Source organism: Eucyclogobius newberryi, unplaced genomic scaffold (assembly GCF_026437365.1).
Source record: "Eucyclogobius newberryi isolate DKJ021-1_F unplaced genomic scaffold, fEucNew1.0.hap1 SCAF_19, whole genome shotgun sequence".
Taxonomy (NCBI): domain Eukaryota; kingdom Metazoa; phylum Chordata; class Actinopteri; order Gobiiformes; family Gobiidae; genus Eucyclogobius; species Eucyclogobius newberryi.
In genome coordinates, this window is record NW_027315823.1 from 3,177,114 (window position 1) to 3,194,464 (window position 17,351).

The following is a 17,351-nucleotide window of genomic DNA, read 5'->3' on the forward strand; positions in this document are numbered from 1 at the left end:
GAATGGACAGCAACACATGGGGGAAGTCTGTCCCTTCAATGTGAATGTAAATCCTGGGTAAGGATTCAAAATTGGATATGAAGATGAAATCTGACACATAGTTTCAGCATTAAACTAATAAAATAATTGCTGCCTGTGGTTGTATTTGGGCTGTGGAAATAATTTAGAAAAAATATTGCATAATATGGAAAAAAATAACTGAACTAGTTCATTTTTTGGAGCTGTGAACTTAGTCAAAAATTTTGAACTGAACTAGTTCATGTAGAAAGTGAACACTGGCTGTGGACTGAAAGGTTACAAGGGGCCGATGCTGCTGTGTCTGTGATGCAGGAGCAGGACACTCACTGCTGTCGTAGATGGGGTCTGACACCGCTGGCTCCAGCCTGCGGGAGAAGCCTCCATCACTGTCGGGCAGGAAGGCTGTGAACATGAGCCTCACCACGCTCAGATCCATCTCTTTGGACTGGACACTGGCCTCAGAGGAGATCAGGCTGCGCTGCTGGTCTGCAAGTACAACCATGTTATCTTTCATCTTTCAGTGAGGAGGTTGTGGGTTGAACTCCCCTCTGACCTGTAAGTTCCCTGGGTGTCCTGACCTCCCCCTGCATGGCGTCCAGCTCTTGGTGGATGTGGACCCCACAGTTGTAGCCCATCCTCAGGGCCTCCACCATGCGCTCCTCCAGAGTCTTCACCACGTTCTTCTTGGTCACATGGAGGATGCCCAAGTTTGGAAAACTAAAATGAAAATGTAAAATGAGTTGAAGAAGCTTCTGCCAGGGTCAAGAAAGAAAAGGTACTGGTTTACCACTGGTCTGATCTCATTTTAGGATTGTAAGTATAGAAATTTGGATAATATCGCTAAAACAAATATAATATTTGTTGTTTGCAAAATTAGAATACCGAGTATATAATATATAATTAAAACAATTACAAATTACCTCTAAAAGACTGAAACCTCTATTGTAATATATTGTATTAAGTGATGTTTCTGCACTTATATTTAGGGATATTTCGGATTGCATTGCCACCCCGGACAATATGATGCATCAATATAAAGAATGTGAATAGTAAATGTAAACACTATATTGGTAGTTATGTGTATTCTGTACTTTTGACTCATTTGCAGTATTTACCGCCAGTTCTTAAGTTGCAGGTCGGTTGCTCTAAACAGTGGTGGTAGCACAGTAGCACAGAGGTTAGTACTCTCGATCCGCTGCGCTGCGGGACTAATTAGACTAATATCTCAGTGAATATGAGTCTGATTGTAATAAAACACAGCGTTTTGAAACTAAAAATATAATATAAGATAAGATAAGATAAGATAAGATATTCCTTTATTGTCCCACATGGGGAAATTTCATTGGTGCAACGCAGGTAGATACAGAGGTAGAAACAGAAGAACAGATCACTTATAGGAAGTCTGAAAAACACTTTCAGTAGAAGATCTCCTATAAATAAATAAAAACTCCCATAGACAAATAAATAAATAATTACCATTGCATGTGATCCCGACAGTAATTGCACATGAATATGTGTCACGACAGCACATAGATTGCACATGAATTTCACAGTAATTGCACATACGACAGAATTGCACATCAGTATTAGGTTAGGTCAGTATTGCGAAGGGATAACGTGACGATCTTCGGGTAAGACGACTGTTCTCCGCAGTTTCATGAGTTCCTCCTTTGTGTAAACGCGGTACGGCACCGGCCGGGGGGCGGGGCCGGAGCCGGGGGCGGGGCCGGAGCCGGGGGGCGGGGCCGGAGCCGGGGGGCGGGGCCGGAGCCGGGGGACTCAGAGCCAAAACACATCGCAACGACACGACGAAAACACTCAATCCAGCCGAATAAAGTCAAAACAAGTTAATTTAAAGCGATTCCAGTGCGTGTCCCGATCGTTCGTGAAGTTCCTCTTTCATATAAACGTGTATATAAACGTGTACCGACGACACGCCGTACTTTAGCGCGGCCGGAGGGCGCGGGGGGGGGCTGGTGGGCTCGCTCGGAGCTAGCTCACGTCACAACAACACAACGAACACAAAAAAAAACGCTCAAATCCAGCCGAAAAAAGTCAAAAACAGTTGAATTAAAAAACTATTCCAGCGCGTGTCCCTATCGTACAGTAAAATAGAAAAAATATACTAACTATATTTACAAAATATAGGAGATAAAGCACAATAAGTGTGAGAAAGAAGAGAGAGCGTTTACACCGGGCTGCCAGCTGTACCAGCGCCTTATGACGTAATGAAATAATAAAATAATAAAATTTTATTATTTCATTACGAGTTAGACGACGTGTTCCCTGGACAGTGCTTCTACTGTCCACTAGAGTCTTCTACAGTGTGTCAAACGCTTGCGCTTCATTCAAGATTGCTCCCGGTGGCCATTTGGTAATTAGATTAGATTAGGTCTGATATTAGATATTAATTAATAGGTTTATGGTGAATAAAATTTTCCGCGCGCCATAGATTTTCTTCTGCACGCACTATGTGCGCAGCTTAGAGGGAACAGTGCTCCAGGTCCACTAACCCTAACTAGTACAGTATATTGTTGAACTTTTTCTATTATATTTCATTTATTTTGCAGTGCTTGATAGTAGAATTATAGTATTATAGTACTTTTGAAATATATTGCAGTACTTTTGCAATACCTGATAGTAGAGTCTTTAGGTTCCAGCATGGCGATGCAGATTCCCTTGTCACACTGCTTACCCACAAGGCTGTGCGCATGCAGCTGGGTATTGTGAGCGGCTGTGACCAGCTGCACCACCACACGCGCCGGGCCCTGGTAGTTACAGATCTGAGGAGAGAACAGAGGCTTTATCAGGGTTTAGGACGCGTTCTACAGCGCCGGGCCCTGGTAGTTACAGATCTGAGCAGAGAACAGAGGCTTTATCAGGGTTTAGGATGCGTTCTACAGCGCCGGGCCATGGCAGTTACAGATCTGAGGAGAGAACAGAGGCTTTATCAGGGTTTAGGATGCGTTCTACAGTGCCGGCCCTTGTAGTTACAGATCTGAGGAGAGAACAGAGGCTTTATCAGGGTTTAGGATGCGTTCTACAGCGCCAGGCCCTGGTAGTTACAGATCTGAGGAGAGAACAGAGGCTTTATCAGGATTTAGGATGCGTTCTACAGCGCCAGGCCCTGGTAGTTACAGATCTGAGCAGAGAACAAAGGCTTTATCAGGGTTTAGGATGCGTTCTACAGTGCCGGCCCTTGTAGTTACAGATCTGAGGAGAGAACAGAGGCTTTATCAGGGTTTAGGACGTGTTCTACAGCGCCGGGCCCCGGTAGTTACAGATCTGAGGAGAGAACAGAGGCTTTATCAGGGTTTAGGATGCGTTCTACAGTGCCGGCCCTTGTAGTTACAGATCTGAGGAGAGAACAGAGGCTTTATCAGGGTTTAGGATGCGTTCTACAGCGCCAGGCCCTGGTAGTTACAGATCTGAGGAGAGAACAAAGGCTTTATCAGGGTTTAGGACGTGTTCTACAGCGCCGGGCCCTGGTAGTTACAGATCTGAGGAGAGAACAGAGGCTTCATCAGGGTTTAGGACGTGTTCTACAGCGCCGGGCCCTGGTAGTTACAGATCTGAGGAGAGAACAGAGGCTTTATCAGGGTTTAGGATGCGTTCTACAGTCACATCTGGTCCTGGTTTAGTTCAGGATTATTTTAGACCTGATCCTGGATTAGATTGAGGATAGTCTTTGGTTAAGTACTGATGGGTTGATGGTGTCTTCATCTTATGAAGGTTCTGTTTACCAGTACTACTATATATACATAGTCATTTTTCTCGAGATCCTAAAACTTTGAGGGCTTTTGCCTGTGCCAAACTACAGTCCTAGTCATTTGTTGTTGTTATTCTATTCTCTAGGCTCATCTTGTATAGCCACATTTATGTCAGTACATTACACAAAATACAGATCGTAACTACAAAACCCGCTCAAATATGATCAGATTACACATTTGAACTGTACTCATTGCTAACCACATTGAGTCCTTTTGGTAAAGCTGCTGTTTGGGGTTGAACAGGAAACTATCAAAAGCACCAGTGTGTTTCTAGGAACTGCTGTAGCAAGGTCTGCGATTGGGCGAGAATCAGAACCAGGAAAAGGAAGTGGTTTAGAGTTATTCAACGCAGTGGATCCGGCAGACGGGAACAAAGGAACATTTATTATCACATTCAAGTTATTTTTCAAATGCTCAATGTGCTGGAGGCATAGATCAGCAGCAGTATGACATCAGACACTGTTGCAGAGTCACAGTGTGGATAAGCAGGGGGACAGGGCGTTCTTCTAAGAGGATTCAAGTCAATTCATTTTTGTAATGCCCGAAATCACAACAACGGTTGCCCCCATTACAATAGAAAGAGCACCCCATAAGAGACAAGCAGCTGGTAAACCTCAAGGGCTGATTATGAGGTTTCTTAACCACCATGTGAAGGCAGCAACAGTTAAAGGAGACCTACAGTGCAAAACTGACATATTTCATTCTGGCCTTTAGAAAAACCTACAGGACAGAATTTCTCCATAAAGACCAATCAACAATTTAGGTGAAAAAGTATACCTCTCTCCACTATCCACTCTCTTATAAAAAAAGATCTTGAAAAGTTTACTCTTATCCTCTATTTCAGTCTAAATCAGAGGATTGAAACTATAAAAATGATTAAATCGGTGTAATCCCTCATTCGCCCTGGTGTTCCATTGTAGTTTCAGTTTCAGTTGCATCATCTGAACTGTTTTTATTCAACTCTCATTCAAGAGTCATTCTCAATCGGCCGATCTAGTCTGAGAACTCTGATATCTTTCCTCCTCTGTGAAGGCCCTGCCACCGGTCGGCACCTCATGATAATGATAAGAACAGTTTTGCTTCAAACTAATCTTCTTTGTATCGTAATCAAAATCCAATCATAAGCTGGCTGTAGCTCCCTCATCACCGAGTACCTGATGAGCATCTGAATAATCAGGGTTTCTCCCGGCCCGTGGCTTCACAACACTATTCTATATGACCAGTACATTGAAACTCTAACTCAAGAGGATTCTCTTTGATATGATGAAATAACCCTTTGACTTGGAGAAATAAGACTTTCATAGGAACTTAAAAATAAGGAGTTATTATAATCAAGAAATTAAACAGAGTAATGACCAGTATAACTCTGATTTAAATTTGTATCAAGGCTTATAAATCAGAACTATAAATCAGAATTTCAAGGTGTTAGGCAAAATTGGCATCTCTAAATTGGCCCTAGTGAGGTTGTCTACGGTGTGTCTACGTTTCTGTGTTAACCCTGCGACGAGCTGGCCCCTGTCCAGGGAGCACCCCGCTTGAGGCCAAAAGTTACTGGGATAGACTCCAGTCACCCGCGACCCCGAACAGGAAGAAGCCGTAGAAAATGAACTAGAAGAATTAGAAGCGTCTGCAGTAACTCAATGAATGAATATCACTGCATTACTAGTCTCAGCTACTCGACTAAATATATTTAGCATAGTAGTTGGATTGGGAAAGAGTGTGTACATTCCAGAGGAGGACCACAAAATCACATGTCTGGAGGGAATTTTGTTGGAAAAATGTGTCACATTTCTTCATAACACCAGGTCAAAGTGCTCATTATTCACAAGGAAATGCTGAAGGAGGCAAACCTCTATCATCAGTCGCTCTCAGTCTCTCTCAGTCTCTCTCAGTCGCTCTCAGTCTCTCTCAGTCTCTCTCAGTCTCTCTCAGTCTCGCTCAGTCTCGCTCAGTCTCGCTCAGTCTCTCTCAGTCAGTCTCTCTCAGTCGCTCTCAATCTCTCTCAGTCTCTCTCAGTCTCGCTCAGTCTCGCTCAGTCTCTCTCAGTCAGTCTCTCTCAGTCTCTCTCAGTCGCTCTCAGTCTCTCTCAGTCTCGCTCAGTCTCTCTCAGTCAGTCTCTCTCAGTCGCTCTCAGTCGCTCTCAGTCTCTCTCAGTCGCTCTCAGTCTCTCTCAGTCGCCCTCAGTCGCTCTCAGTCTCTCTCAGTCTCTCTCAGTCTCTCTCAGTCTCTCTCAGTCGCTCTCAGTCGCTCTCAGTCTCTCTCAGTCTCTCTCAGTCGCTCTCAGTCGCTCTCAGTCTCTCTCAGTCGCTCTCAGTCGCTCTCAGTCTCTCTCAGTCTCTCTCAGTCTCTCTCAGTCTCTCTCAGTCGCTCTCAGTCTCTCTCAGTCGCTCTCAGTCGCTCTCAGTCGCTCTCAGTCTCTCTCACTCTCTCTCAGTCTCTCTCAGTCGCTCTCAGTCTCTCTCAGTCTCTCTCAGTCTCTCTCAGTCTCTCTCAGTCGCTCTCAGTCTCTCTCAGTCTCTCTCAGTCGCTCTCAGTCGCTCTCAGTCTCTCTCAGTCTCTCGCTCTCGCTCTCGGTCTCGCTCTCGGTCTCGCTCTCGGTCTCGCTCAGTCTCTCTCAGTCTCGCTCAGTCTCGCTCAGTCTCGCTCAGTCTCGCTCAGTCTCTCTCAGTCAGTATCTCTCAGTCAGTCGCTCTCTCTCAGTCGCTCTCAGTCTCTCTCAGTCGCTCTCAGTCTCTCTCAGTCTCGCTCAGTCTCGCTCAGTCTCTCTCAGTCAGTCTCTCAGTCGCTCTCAGTCGCTCTCAGTCGCTCTCAGTCGCTCTCAGTCTCTCTCAGTCGCTCTCAGTCTCTCTCAGTCTCTCTCAGTCTCTCTCAGTCGCTCTCAGTCTCTCTCAGTCTCTCTCAGTCGCTCTCAGTCTCTCTCAGTCGCTCTCAGTCTCTCTCAGTCGCTCTCAGTCGCTCTCAGTCTCTCTCAGTCTCTCGCTCTCGGTCTCGCTCTCGGTCTCGCTCTCGCTCTCGGTCTCGCTCTCGGTCTCTCTCGGTCTCTCTCGGTCTCTCTCAGTCTCTCTTAGTCTCTCTTAGTCTCTCTCAGGTTCTCTCAGTTTCTCTGCAGACTGTTTTGACATTGCCAGCCCTTTCAGCATTAGTCCTACCATACTTTTCGGGCTTTAAGCCGCTACTTTTTCCCCACGTTTTGAACTCGCGGTCATTACAACGGTGTGTCTAATTTGTAGTTTTACTGTCAAACGGCCACCAGGGGGCACTGTAGCAGGAAGCGCAAGCGTTTGACACACTTGTAGAAGAAGACGTATTACAATCAGACTCATATACACAGAGAAATGACTTTGAAGGGCCCGTATCATGCAAAATGGACTTTTCAGAGCTTTTAACCTTCTTATAGTGCTATTGGTGCCTCATATGTGCCCAAAGTGCTCAGTGAAATAAACATGTGTCTTCAAAGTGAGATTAAATGAGACAGAGGAATCTGGGGTTTTCCCTGGTCCCAGTCTGAACACGAGAGGCTGACAAGATGGTAAGTGCAGACTGACACTAAACACAGGCCAGGACTGGTGAGGACGGGATGCAGTTCTGCACGTTTACCAGCGGGGGCAACATACAACTCATCATAATAGATGGCCTAAGTCATGTCAAATCTACCATTTTCACCTTCTCATCTCCAAAATCCTTGAAAGAGTTGTAGTTAAAACTGTTTTGTCGCCATCTACGGTCTCTCTCGGTCGTCAGTCGCTCTCAGTCGCTTTCGCTCTCATTCGCTCTCAGTCACTCTCAGTCGCTCTCAGTCGCTCTCAGGCGCTCTCAGTCGCTCTCAGGCGCTCTCGGTCTCTCTCGGTCTCTCTCGGTCTCTCTTAGTCGCTCTCTCGGAAAATTAGTTATAAATCGCAAAGTGTGGACCAGCAAAAGACGCAGCTAGACTCCAGCCGCAGTTATTCAAACATTTATGAATTATAAGACTGATTTTGACCGTGCTACGGTTCAGCGGGATGTTCAGTCCAGTCGTGTAGTGTGGACCTCAGACTCTATAATCACACTCAGACCAGTCGTGTAGTGTGGACCTCAGACTCTATATAATCACACTCAGTCCAGTCGTGTAGTGTGGACCTCAGACTCTATAATCATACTCAGTCCAGTCGTGTAGTGTGGACCTCAGACTCTATAATCACACTCAGTCCAGTCGTGTAGTGTGGACCTCAGACTCTATAATCACACTCAGTCCAGTCGTGTAGTGTGGACCTCAGACTCTCTATAATCACACTCAGTCCAGTCGTGTAGTGTGGACCTCAGACTCTATAATCACACTCAGTCCAGTCGTGTAGTGTGGACCTCAGACTCTATATAATCACACTCAGTCCAGTCGTGTAGTGTGGACCTCAGACTCTCTATAATCACACTCAGTCCAGTCGTGTAGTGTGGACCTCAGACTCTATAATCACACTCAGTCCAGTCGTGTAGTGTGGACCTCAGACTCTCTATAATCACACTCAGTCCAGTCGTGTAGTGTGGACCTCAGACTCTCTATAATCACACTCAGTCCAGTCGTGTAGTGTGGACCTCAGACTCTCTATAATCACACTCAGTCCAGTCGTGTAGTGTGGACCTCAGACTCTCTATAATCACACTCAGTCCAGTCGTGTAGTGTGGACCTCAGACTCTCTATAATCACACTCAGTCCAGTCGTGTAGTGTGGACCTCAGACTCTATAATCACACTCAGACCAGTCGTGTAGTGTGGACCTCAGACTCTATAATCACACTCAGACCAGTCGTGTAGTGTGGACCTCAGACTCTATAATCACACTCAGTCCAGTCGTGTAGTGTGGACCTCAGACTCTCTATAATCACACTCAGTCCAGTCGTGTAGTGTGGACCTCAGACTCTATAATCACACTCAGTCCAGTCGTGTAGTGTGGACCTCAGACTCTCTATAATCACACTCAGTCCAGTCGTGTAGTGTGGACCTCACACTCTATAATCACACTCAGTCCAGTCGTGTAGTGTGGACCTCAGACTCTATAATCACACTCAGTCCAGTCGTGTAGTGTGGACCTCAGACTCTCTATAATCACACTCAGTCCAGTCGTGTAGTGTGGACCTCAGACTCTATAATCACACTCAGTCCAGTCGTGTAGTGTGGACCTCAGACTCTATAATCACACTCAGTCCAGTCGTGTAGTGTGGACCTCAGACTCTCTATAATCACACTCAGTCCAGTCGTGTAGTGTGGACCTCAGACTCTCTATAATCACACTCAGTCCAGTCGTGTAGTGTGGACCTCAGACTCTCTATAATCACACTCAGACCAGTCAGACCTAGTGTGGACCCTCCTCAACATTCTAAATCTCTCACAACTGGAAAGTCACCTTGACTGAGGGGTATGTTTTTCTGTTCTTCTCGCTCGAGGCCCCAGGTAGACCTCCGTGTGATGGGCCCTCACAGCCGTATCGGAATCTGAATCCCCGCTGAGCAAAGAAAAACAAAAAAATAACATTAAAATAACAATCAAATAATAAGGTCTGGTTTAAAATACAATTGCAATAAAAAGGTAGTATACACCAGCATGTCTTCGAACCCTCACCTGTTTTGGCTGTTCAGTGATTTGGAGATATGGACCGTCCACTGAAACAAAAACATTCAACCAATCAGAGAACAGTGTGAAACCAAAAGCCCAGCAAACATATATGAATAATATTAACCACAAAACAAATCCATGTCCTGAACTAAAGCTGAGGGTTGAAGTCTGGTGGTCAAAACTGAAGAAAGTTACATTTATCAGAGGTGTAACCATCACACCTTAGATTAACCTAAAGACTTTAAAAATCAGGTTTGTCTCACACCTAAATGTTAGTTATTGAGGATATAATGGTAAAAACAAGCCTTCATGTCAAGTCAACATGACAGGTACCAATCATTTGGTACCTGTAAGGATTACAAAAACAATGGACAATAAATAACTACCGGGTTTTAAAAATGGGTAAGTAGAGTTAAAATAGACATGATATGTACATAAAATAAAATATGTAGTGCAATAAAAAGTGAACAGTGCAGTGAGTGCAAAGTGCTTAGGCAGTGTTCGGTGAGCAAGCTTTATCTGTTTTGGATTATGGCGATTGTTTTTATATGAATATCAATGTCAAAGTTGATTTCTAAGGCACACTTTTACTTTTATCACACAAACAAGTGTTGACTCCTATTTATATATCATTTATGATCAAACAGAGCTTTCTTCTCCAGCTTTTGTTCACTCAGCTCCTTTTACTTGGAACATGAGTTCCTGTCCGTACATTTGCTTTTAATAAAACCAAGTTGAAAGCACTGGAGACGATAGTAAAAATGAAAATAACTTTTTTAAATTCAAGTCATTTTAATAGTAATGTCGTTTGTTATAACTGTGTAATTGCAGCCTCTTGGTCATGGCTCCTTTGTTAAAGTGTTTTTTAATGGTACTCTCCTGGTTAAATAAAGGTTAAGCCATAAAAAAGGTGCTTTGGTACGATGAGCGGAAATCTGTGATGTTTTTCAATTGTGTGATTCAGCATTTGTTTCTATCACGTCTGCTGAAGGTTAGAGACCCGCCTGTCATTGTTCCTCACACAGATCTTCAGTGTGTCATTATTCCTCACACAGATCTTCAGTGTGTCATTATTCCTCACACAGATCTTCAGTGTGTCATTGTTCCTCACACAGATCTTCAGTGTGTCATTGTTCCTCACACAGATCTTCAGTGTGTCATTGTTCCTCACACAGATCATCAGTGTGTCATTGTTCCTCACACAGATCATCAGTGTGTCATTGTTCTTCACACAGATCTTCAGTGTGTCATTGTTCCTCACACAGATCATCAGTGTGTCATTGTTCTTCACACAGATCTTCAGTGTGTCATTATTCCTCACACAGATCTTCAGTGTGTCATTATTCCTCACACAGATCTTCAGTGTGTCATTGTTCCTCACACAGATCTTCAGTGTGTCATTATTCCTCACACAGATCTTCAGTGTGTCATTGTTCCTCACACAGATCTTCAGTGTGTCATTATTCCTCACACAGATCTTCAGTGTGTCATTATTCCTCACACAGATCTTCAGTGTGTCATTGTTCCTCACACAGATCTTCAGTGTGTCATTATTCCTCACACAGATCTTCAGTGTGTCATTGTTCCTCACACAGATCTTCAGTGTGTCATTATTCCTCACACAGATCTTCAGTGTGTCATTATTCCTCACACAGATCTTCAGTGTGTCATTATTCCTCACACAGATCTTCAGTGCCTGTCCAAAATAAACAGTGTTCACTTGGTTTCCACTAAGCGCATCCAGCAGCTCCTCTCTTCCTGCTGGAGAACTGCTGCAGGTGATGATCATTCAGGATTTAAACCCGACTGATGCAGCGAGTGGAACAACCATGTGGAAAGACAAATCCCATGGTCATGGAAAAGATGAGGAATAATGACACACTGAAGATCTGTGTGAGGAATAATGACACACTGATGATCTGTGTGAGGAATAATGACACACTGAAGATCTGTGTGAGGAATAATGACACACTGAAGATCTGTGTGAAGAACAATGACACACTGAAGATCTGTGTGAGGAATAATGACACACTGAAGATCTGTGTGAGGAATAATGACACACTGAACATCTGTGTGAGGAACAATGACACACTGAAGATCTGTGTGAGGAACAATGACACACTGAAGATCTGTGTGAGGAACAATGACACACTGAAGATCTGTGTGAGGAACAATGACACACTGAAGATCTGTGGGAGGAACAATGACACACTGAAGATCTGTGTGAGGAACAATGACACACTGATGATCTGTGTGAAGAACAATGACACACTGAAGATCTGTGTGAGGAATAATGACACACTGAAGATCTGTGGGAGGAACAATGACACACTGATGATCTGTGTGAGGAACAATGACACACTGAAGATCTGTGTGAGGAATAATGACACACTGAAGATCTGTGTGAGGAATAATGACACACTGAAGATCTGTGTGAGGAATAATGAATGTGTCCTGTGATCAAAGATAAATGTCCAACAAGTATCAGAGCGAATGGCACTTTTATTCTGCAGATACTTTTTTGGGACAGGAAGTACATCAGAATTAAAGGACAAGAAACCAGCCTCTTGGAATAGAATAGGAAAGTTTTGTCCAGCCAGACAACTATAAGTGTTTCAACACTGCACCACATCAGATACCTGCCATGTAATAGTATGTTTAGGCTTATACACCATGTAATAGTATGTTTAGACTTATACACCATGTAATAGTATATTTAGGCTTATACACCATGTAATAGTATGTTTAGGCTTATACCCCATGTAATAGTGTGTTTAGACTTATACACCATGTAATAGTATGTTTAGATGTTTAGACTTATACACCATGTAATAGTGTGTTTAGACTTATACACCATGTAATAGTATGTTTAGATGTTTAGACTTATACACCATGTAATAGTGTGTTTAGACTTATACACCATGTAATAGTGTGTTTAGACTTATACACCATGTAATAGTATGTTTAGATGTTTAGACTTATACACCATGTAATAGTGTGTTTAGACTTATACACCATGTAATAGTATGTTTAGGCTTATACACCATGTAATAGTATGTTTAGACTTATACACCATGTAATAGTATGTTTAGATGTTTAGACTTATACACCATGTAATAGTGTGTTTAGACTTATACACCATGTAATAGTATATTTAGGCTTATACACCATGTAATAGTATGTTTAGGCTTATACACCATGTAATAGTGTGTTTAGACTTATACACCATGTAATAGTATGTTTAGATGTTTAGACTTATACACCATGTAATAGTGTGTTTAGACTTATACACCATGTAATAGTATGTTTAGATGTTTAGACTTATACACCATGTAATAGTATGTTTAGATGTTTAGACTTATACACCATGTAATAGTGTGTTTAGACTTATACACCATGTAATAGTGTGTTTAGACTTATACACCATGTAATAGTATGTTTAGACTTATACACCATGTAATAGTATGTTTAGGCTTATACACCATGTAATAGTATGTTTAGACTTATACACCATGTAATAGTATGTTTAGACTTATACACCATGTAATAGTATGTTTAGACTTATACACCATGTAATAGTATATTTAGGCTTATACACCATGTAATAGTGTGTTTAGACTTATACACCATGTAATAGTGTGTTTAGACTTATACACCATGTAATAGTATGTTTAGATGTTTAGACTTATACACCATGTAATAGTGTGTTTAGACTTATACACCATGTAATAGTGTGTTTAGACTTATACACCATGTAATAGTGTGTTTAGACTTATACACCATGTAATAGTATGTTTAGGCTTATACACCATGTAATAGTATGTTTAGACTTATACACCATGTAATAGTATGTTTAGACTTATACACCATGTAATAGTATGTTTAGACTTATACACCATGTAATAGTGTGTTTAGACTTATACACCATGTAATAGTATGTTTAGACTTATACACCATGTAATAGTGTGTTTAGGCTTATACACCATGTAATAGTATGTTTAGGCTTATACACCATGTAATAGTGTGTTTAGACTTATACACCATGTAATAGTATGTTTAGACTTATACACCATGTAATAGTATGTTTAGACTTATACACCATGTAATAGTATGTTTAGGCTTATACACCATGTAATAGTGTGTTTAGACTTATACACCATGTAATAGTGTGTTTAGACTTATACACCATGTAATAGTATGTTTAGACTTATACACCATGTAATAGTATGTTTAGACTTATACACCATGTAATAGTGTGTTTAGACTTATACACCATGTAATAGTATGTTTAGACTTATACACCATGTAATAGTATGTTTAGGCTTATACACCATGTAATAGTATGTTTAGACTTATACACCATGTAATAGTATGTTTAGACTTATACACCATGTAATAGTATGTTTAGGCTTATACACCATGTAATAGTATGTTTAGGCTTATACACCATGTAATAGTGTGTTTAGACTTATACACCATGTAATAGTATGTTTAGACTTATACACCATGTAATAGTGTGTTTAGACTTATACACCATGTAATAGTATGTTCAGGGTGCATTTGGAAATAATGAAGGTACGTTAAACCATCCTTTTAGAAAAATGTAACCCCATATGAGGCATATTTACCATCCCTTTAAAAAATCCTGGAGAGAGCAGTGTTCATGTATTAGCCAGCTGTATAGGCCTAAACACACTATTACATGGTGTATAGGCCTAAACACACTATTACATGGTGTATAAGCCTAAACATCATCAATAAATTTGAATATTGGCTTCCCAAAACTTAATGGGATCATGGAAATGATAAATAAACACAAAGACATAGTAATTTAAATGCATTACCAATGGGCACTGTATAATACACAATAATGGCAGTATAATGCTGAAATCATTTGGATACATCAACTCTTCTTGGCCTTTTCATCCATTGGACAGAGGCAACCTCATAGTCAAGATCATTAAGCTTAAGACCGCGGCCTCAAAAGCGTCTAGTTTACATTCAAAGTCTATGTAAACACGCATTGAACGCATCCTGCATTTTTTGCAGTGCGATTCCTGCGTTTTCGGCGCTCTCGACGCTTTAGCGTCCAAAGCGTCCGACGCCGAGATGTTCAGCTTTTGGACTTTGTAAAGTTAATAAACCAAAGCCATGGTCCGCCATTGAACTCACATTAGCATGTGTGCTGACGCCTCAGACGCACGTCTGCTGTTGAGTGTATTTTACGGACGCACGTCTGGTGCGTCGAGAACATGCGTCCGGGGCGTCTGTCTTCAAATGTACAGGCGTCAGACTTCTGCGAATTTGACGCCGCGGTGTGTACCTAGTTTTAGGGTTCGTCTCAGTGAGAATCTCACGTCTTCTGTGATTGGCCGAAATCTCATGCGGGGTTTGTTTTGGTCCTTCTTCCGGGCAGTGCGTTGGCAGCGTAATCTCTTGATTGGTTGCTACGCTGCGTCTTGCCGCCAAAAAAGCTTTTCTAACTTTTCTGCGCTAGCCACACTGGCCACGCTCCCTGCACACGCCACGCTCCCTGCACCCGCCACGCTCCCCCCGCTAGCCACACTGGCCACGCTCCCCGCACCCGCCACGCTCCCCCCGCTAGCCGCGCTGGCCACGGCGGCGGGTTTTAGAGATGGTTTATTTCCCCCTCATGTCAAAACGGATTGCGGGGGCGCCATCCCTGAATGTACGTAGTGAGACCCCTGATGAACTAAAAGATCAAGCTTTAGGCGTGCATTGAAAATGAATGCTGATCAAAGCGTGAGGTGAGATAGGAAACAGTGACTATAGCGCTCTTTCATCCTCCACCCGACTGAACTGAAAAATAAAAGTAATCAACTCTTCAGGTAATGAGAATAGCTAACTAGAAAAAAAATATTAAACAACTAGAATAACAAACTAGAACAAATGAATAACTAGAATAACAATTTTCATAGTGAAGCATACATAGTATGTGCATTAGTGTGTCGTGAAAGTAGTGAAAGTAGTGTCAGTAGTGAAAGTAGTGAAAGTAGTGTCAGTAGTGAAAGTAGTGAAAGTAGTGTCAGTAGTGAAAGTAGTGAAAGTAGTGTCAGTAGTGAAAGTAGGTCGGTGTAATCCCTCATTCGTCCAGGCGTGTTCCATAGTAGAAAAAGCTTCAGTTGTAGTCATCTGGACTTGAGTCCAGATGACTACAACTGAAGCTTTTTCTACTATGGAACACGCCTGGACGAATGAGGGATTACACCGACATATTTCCAAGAATTTTGGGCCTAAAACCTTGGATTTAGTTCGGGAACTCGAATCTGTAGCCAGGAAACTAGCAGACAACAGGAATCACTTGAGGTTCAATCTTAGATGCAGACAGAACAACATGATCCCGAAGAGCCTGCAGATCAAATCACCGGTCAGAGGACACAGAGCAGAGAAGATTTGGAGAAGGAGCCTTATGCAGATGCTCAGTGAAAGGATCCAGGAAAACAACGTCAGAATTGATAAATTGAAAGGCAGAACAGGAACTTTACAGGAGAAATTGACCAGCATACTCCCTGAAGAAGCTTTCAAAAGAGTGCTGGATTTTACACAGACAGCACAAGAAGCACAGCACAGGAAGAGCAAAGAACGCCAAATCAAGAAGTTCAACATTCTTTTGAACAAAAAGAATGCAGGTGAGGTCGAGCTAGACATTAGGACTGAGACAGACAAATTAGCGACCAGCAAAAACAATTGGATTAAGAACCTATCAGATCGTGTTCTGACACAGGCAGAAAAGGAGGTGCTCTCTAAAGGGCTCAACTTTTCTGTCACCTCTAAACACATCCCTACAGAGGACTACATCACAGCCACTGAAACTGCAATTAGAAACAACAAAATGTCTGAATCGGAGGCTGCAGACCTGAGGTTACGTGTCACAGCGACCCTGAAGAGTGCCAAACCACCGCCTTCAAATATCACAGCTGAAGAGAGTAAAGCACTTTCAGCACTGGAAAAAGATCATAGCATCAACATCCTCCCAGCAGACAAGGGACGTTGCACTGTGATTCTCAACGCAGCTGATTACGAAGCCAAAGTCCACACCCTCCTCGAGGACACGACCACATACGAGCGCTTGAAAAGAGATCCGACCAGTGGCTACAAGAAGAAAGTGATAGACTGTTTACAAAGGCTGGAAAAAGAGGAAGCGATAGACCGGCCTCTGTATTACAGACTGTATCCTGGTGAAGCCATGCCTTGCATTTATGGCCTTCCAAAAATACACAAAAAGGAGGTTCCACTCAGACCCATAGTGTGCAGCACAGATTCCATCACTTACAATGTGGCCAAGCATTTAACAACTATATTGGCTCCGCTTGTGGGGAATTCGGAACATCATGTGGAAAACACGCACAACTTTGTGGATAAAGTGAAACATCTCCAACTGGACCCAGATGACCTCATGGTTTCATATGATGTGGTGTCCCTGTTCACCTGCATCCCGACCTCTGATGCAGTAGCAGCAGTGAGGATCAGACTGCAGGAAGACACCACCCTACAGGAAAGGACCAAACTGACACCTGAACACATATGTAAACTGTTGGACATCTGTCTGAACACCACTTACTTTCAATTCCGGGGACAATTTTACAGACAGATTCATGGCTGTGCCATGGGCTCGCCCGTCTCTCCCATAGTGGCCAACCTGTACATGGAGCACTTTGAGAAGAAGGCACTGTCCTCATTCTCAGGCATAGCCCCAAAACTATGGCTCCGCTATGTCGATGATACTTTTGTAACAATCAAGAAACAAGAGCTGGAAACCTTCTCTGATCACATCAATGCTGTGGACCCACATATCAGGTTTACAAGAGAAGACGCTAAGGAGAATCGCTTGGCCTTTCTTGATTGTTCCACGATCAGAGGAGAGGACGGGAAACTCCAAATAGAAGTATATAGGAAACCTACACACACGGACCAGTATCTGCTCTTTGCTTCCAACCACCCACTACAGCACAAGCTGGG

General features: G+C 42.9%; 1 protein-coding gene across 1 annotated transcript in view; it reads right to left on the minus strand.

Annotated features, from left to right (window-relative positions):
• nfkb1 (nuclear factor of kappa light polypeptide gene enhancer in B-cells 1) overlaps positions 1-17,351 on the minus strand; it is a 50,297-nt gene that overhangs the window by 16,184 nt on the left and 16,762 nt on the right. The window contains exons 4-8 of the mRNA XM_072451456.1: positions 9,378-9,418; positions 9,163-9,261; positions 2,653-2,801; positions 572-735; positions 346-504 (exon numbers count right to left, since the gene is read on the minus strand). Of these exons, the coding sequence (XP_072307557.1) occupies positions 346-504; positions 572-735; positions 2,653-2,801; positions 9,163-9,261; positions 9,378-9,418 (612 nt within the window). The remainder of the gene's footprint in view (positions 1-345; positions 505-571; positions 736-2,652; positions 2,802-9,162; positions 9,262-9,377; positions 9,419-17,351) is intronic.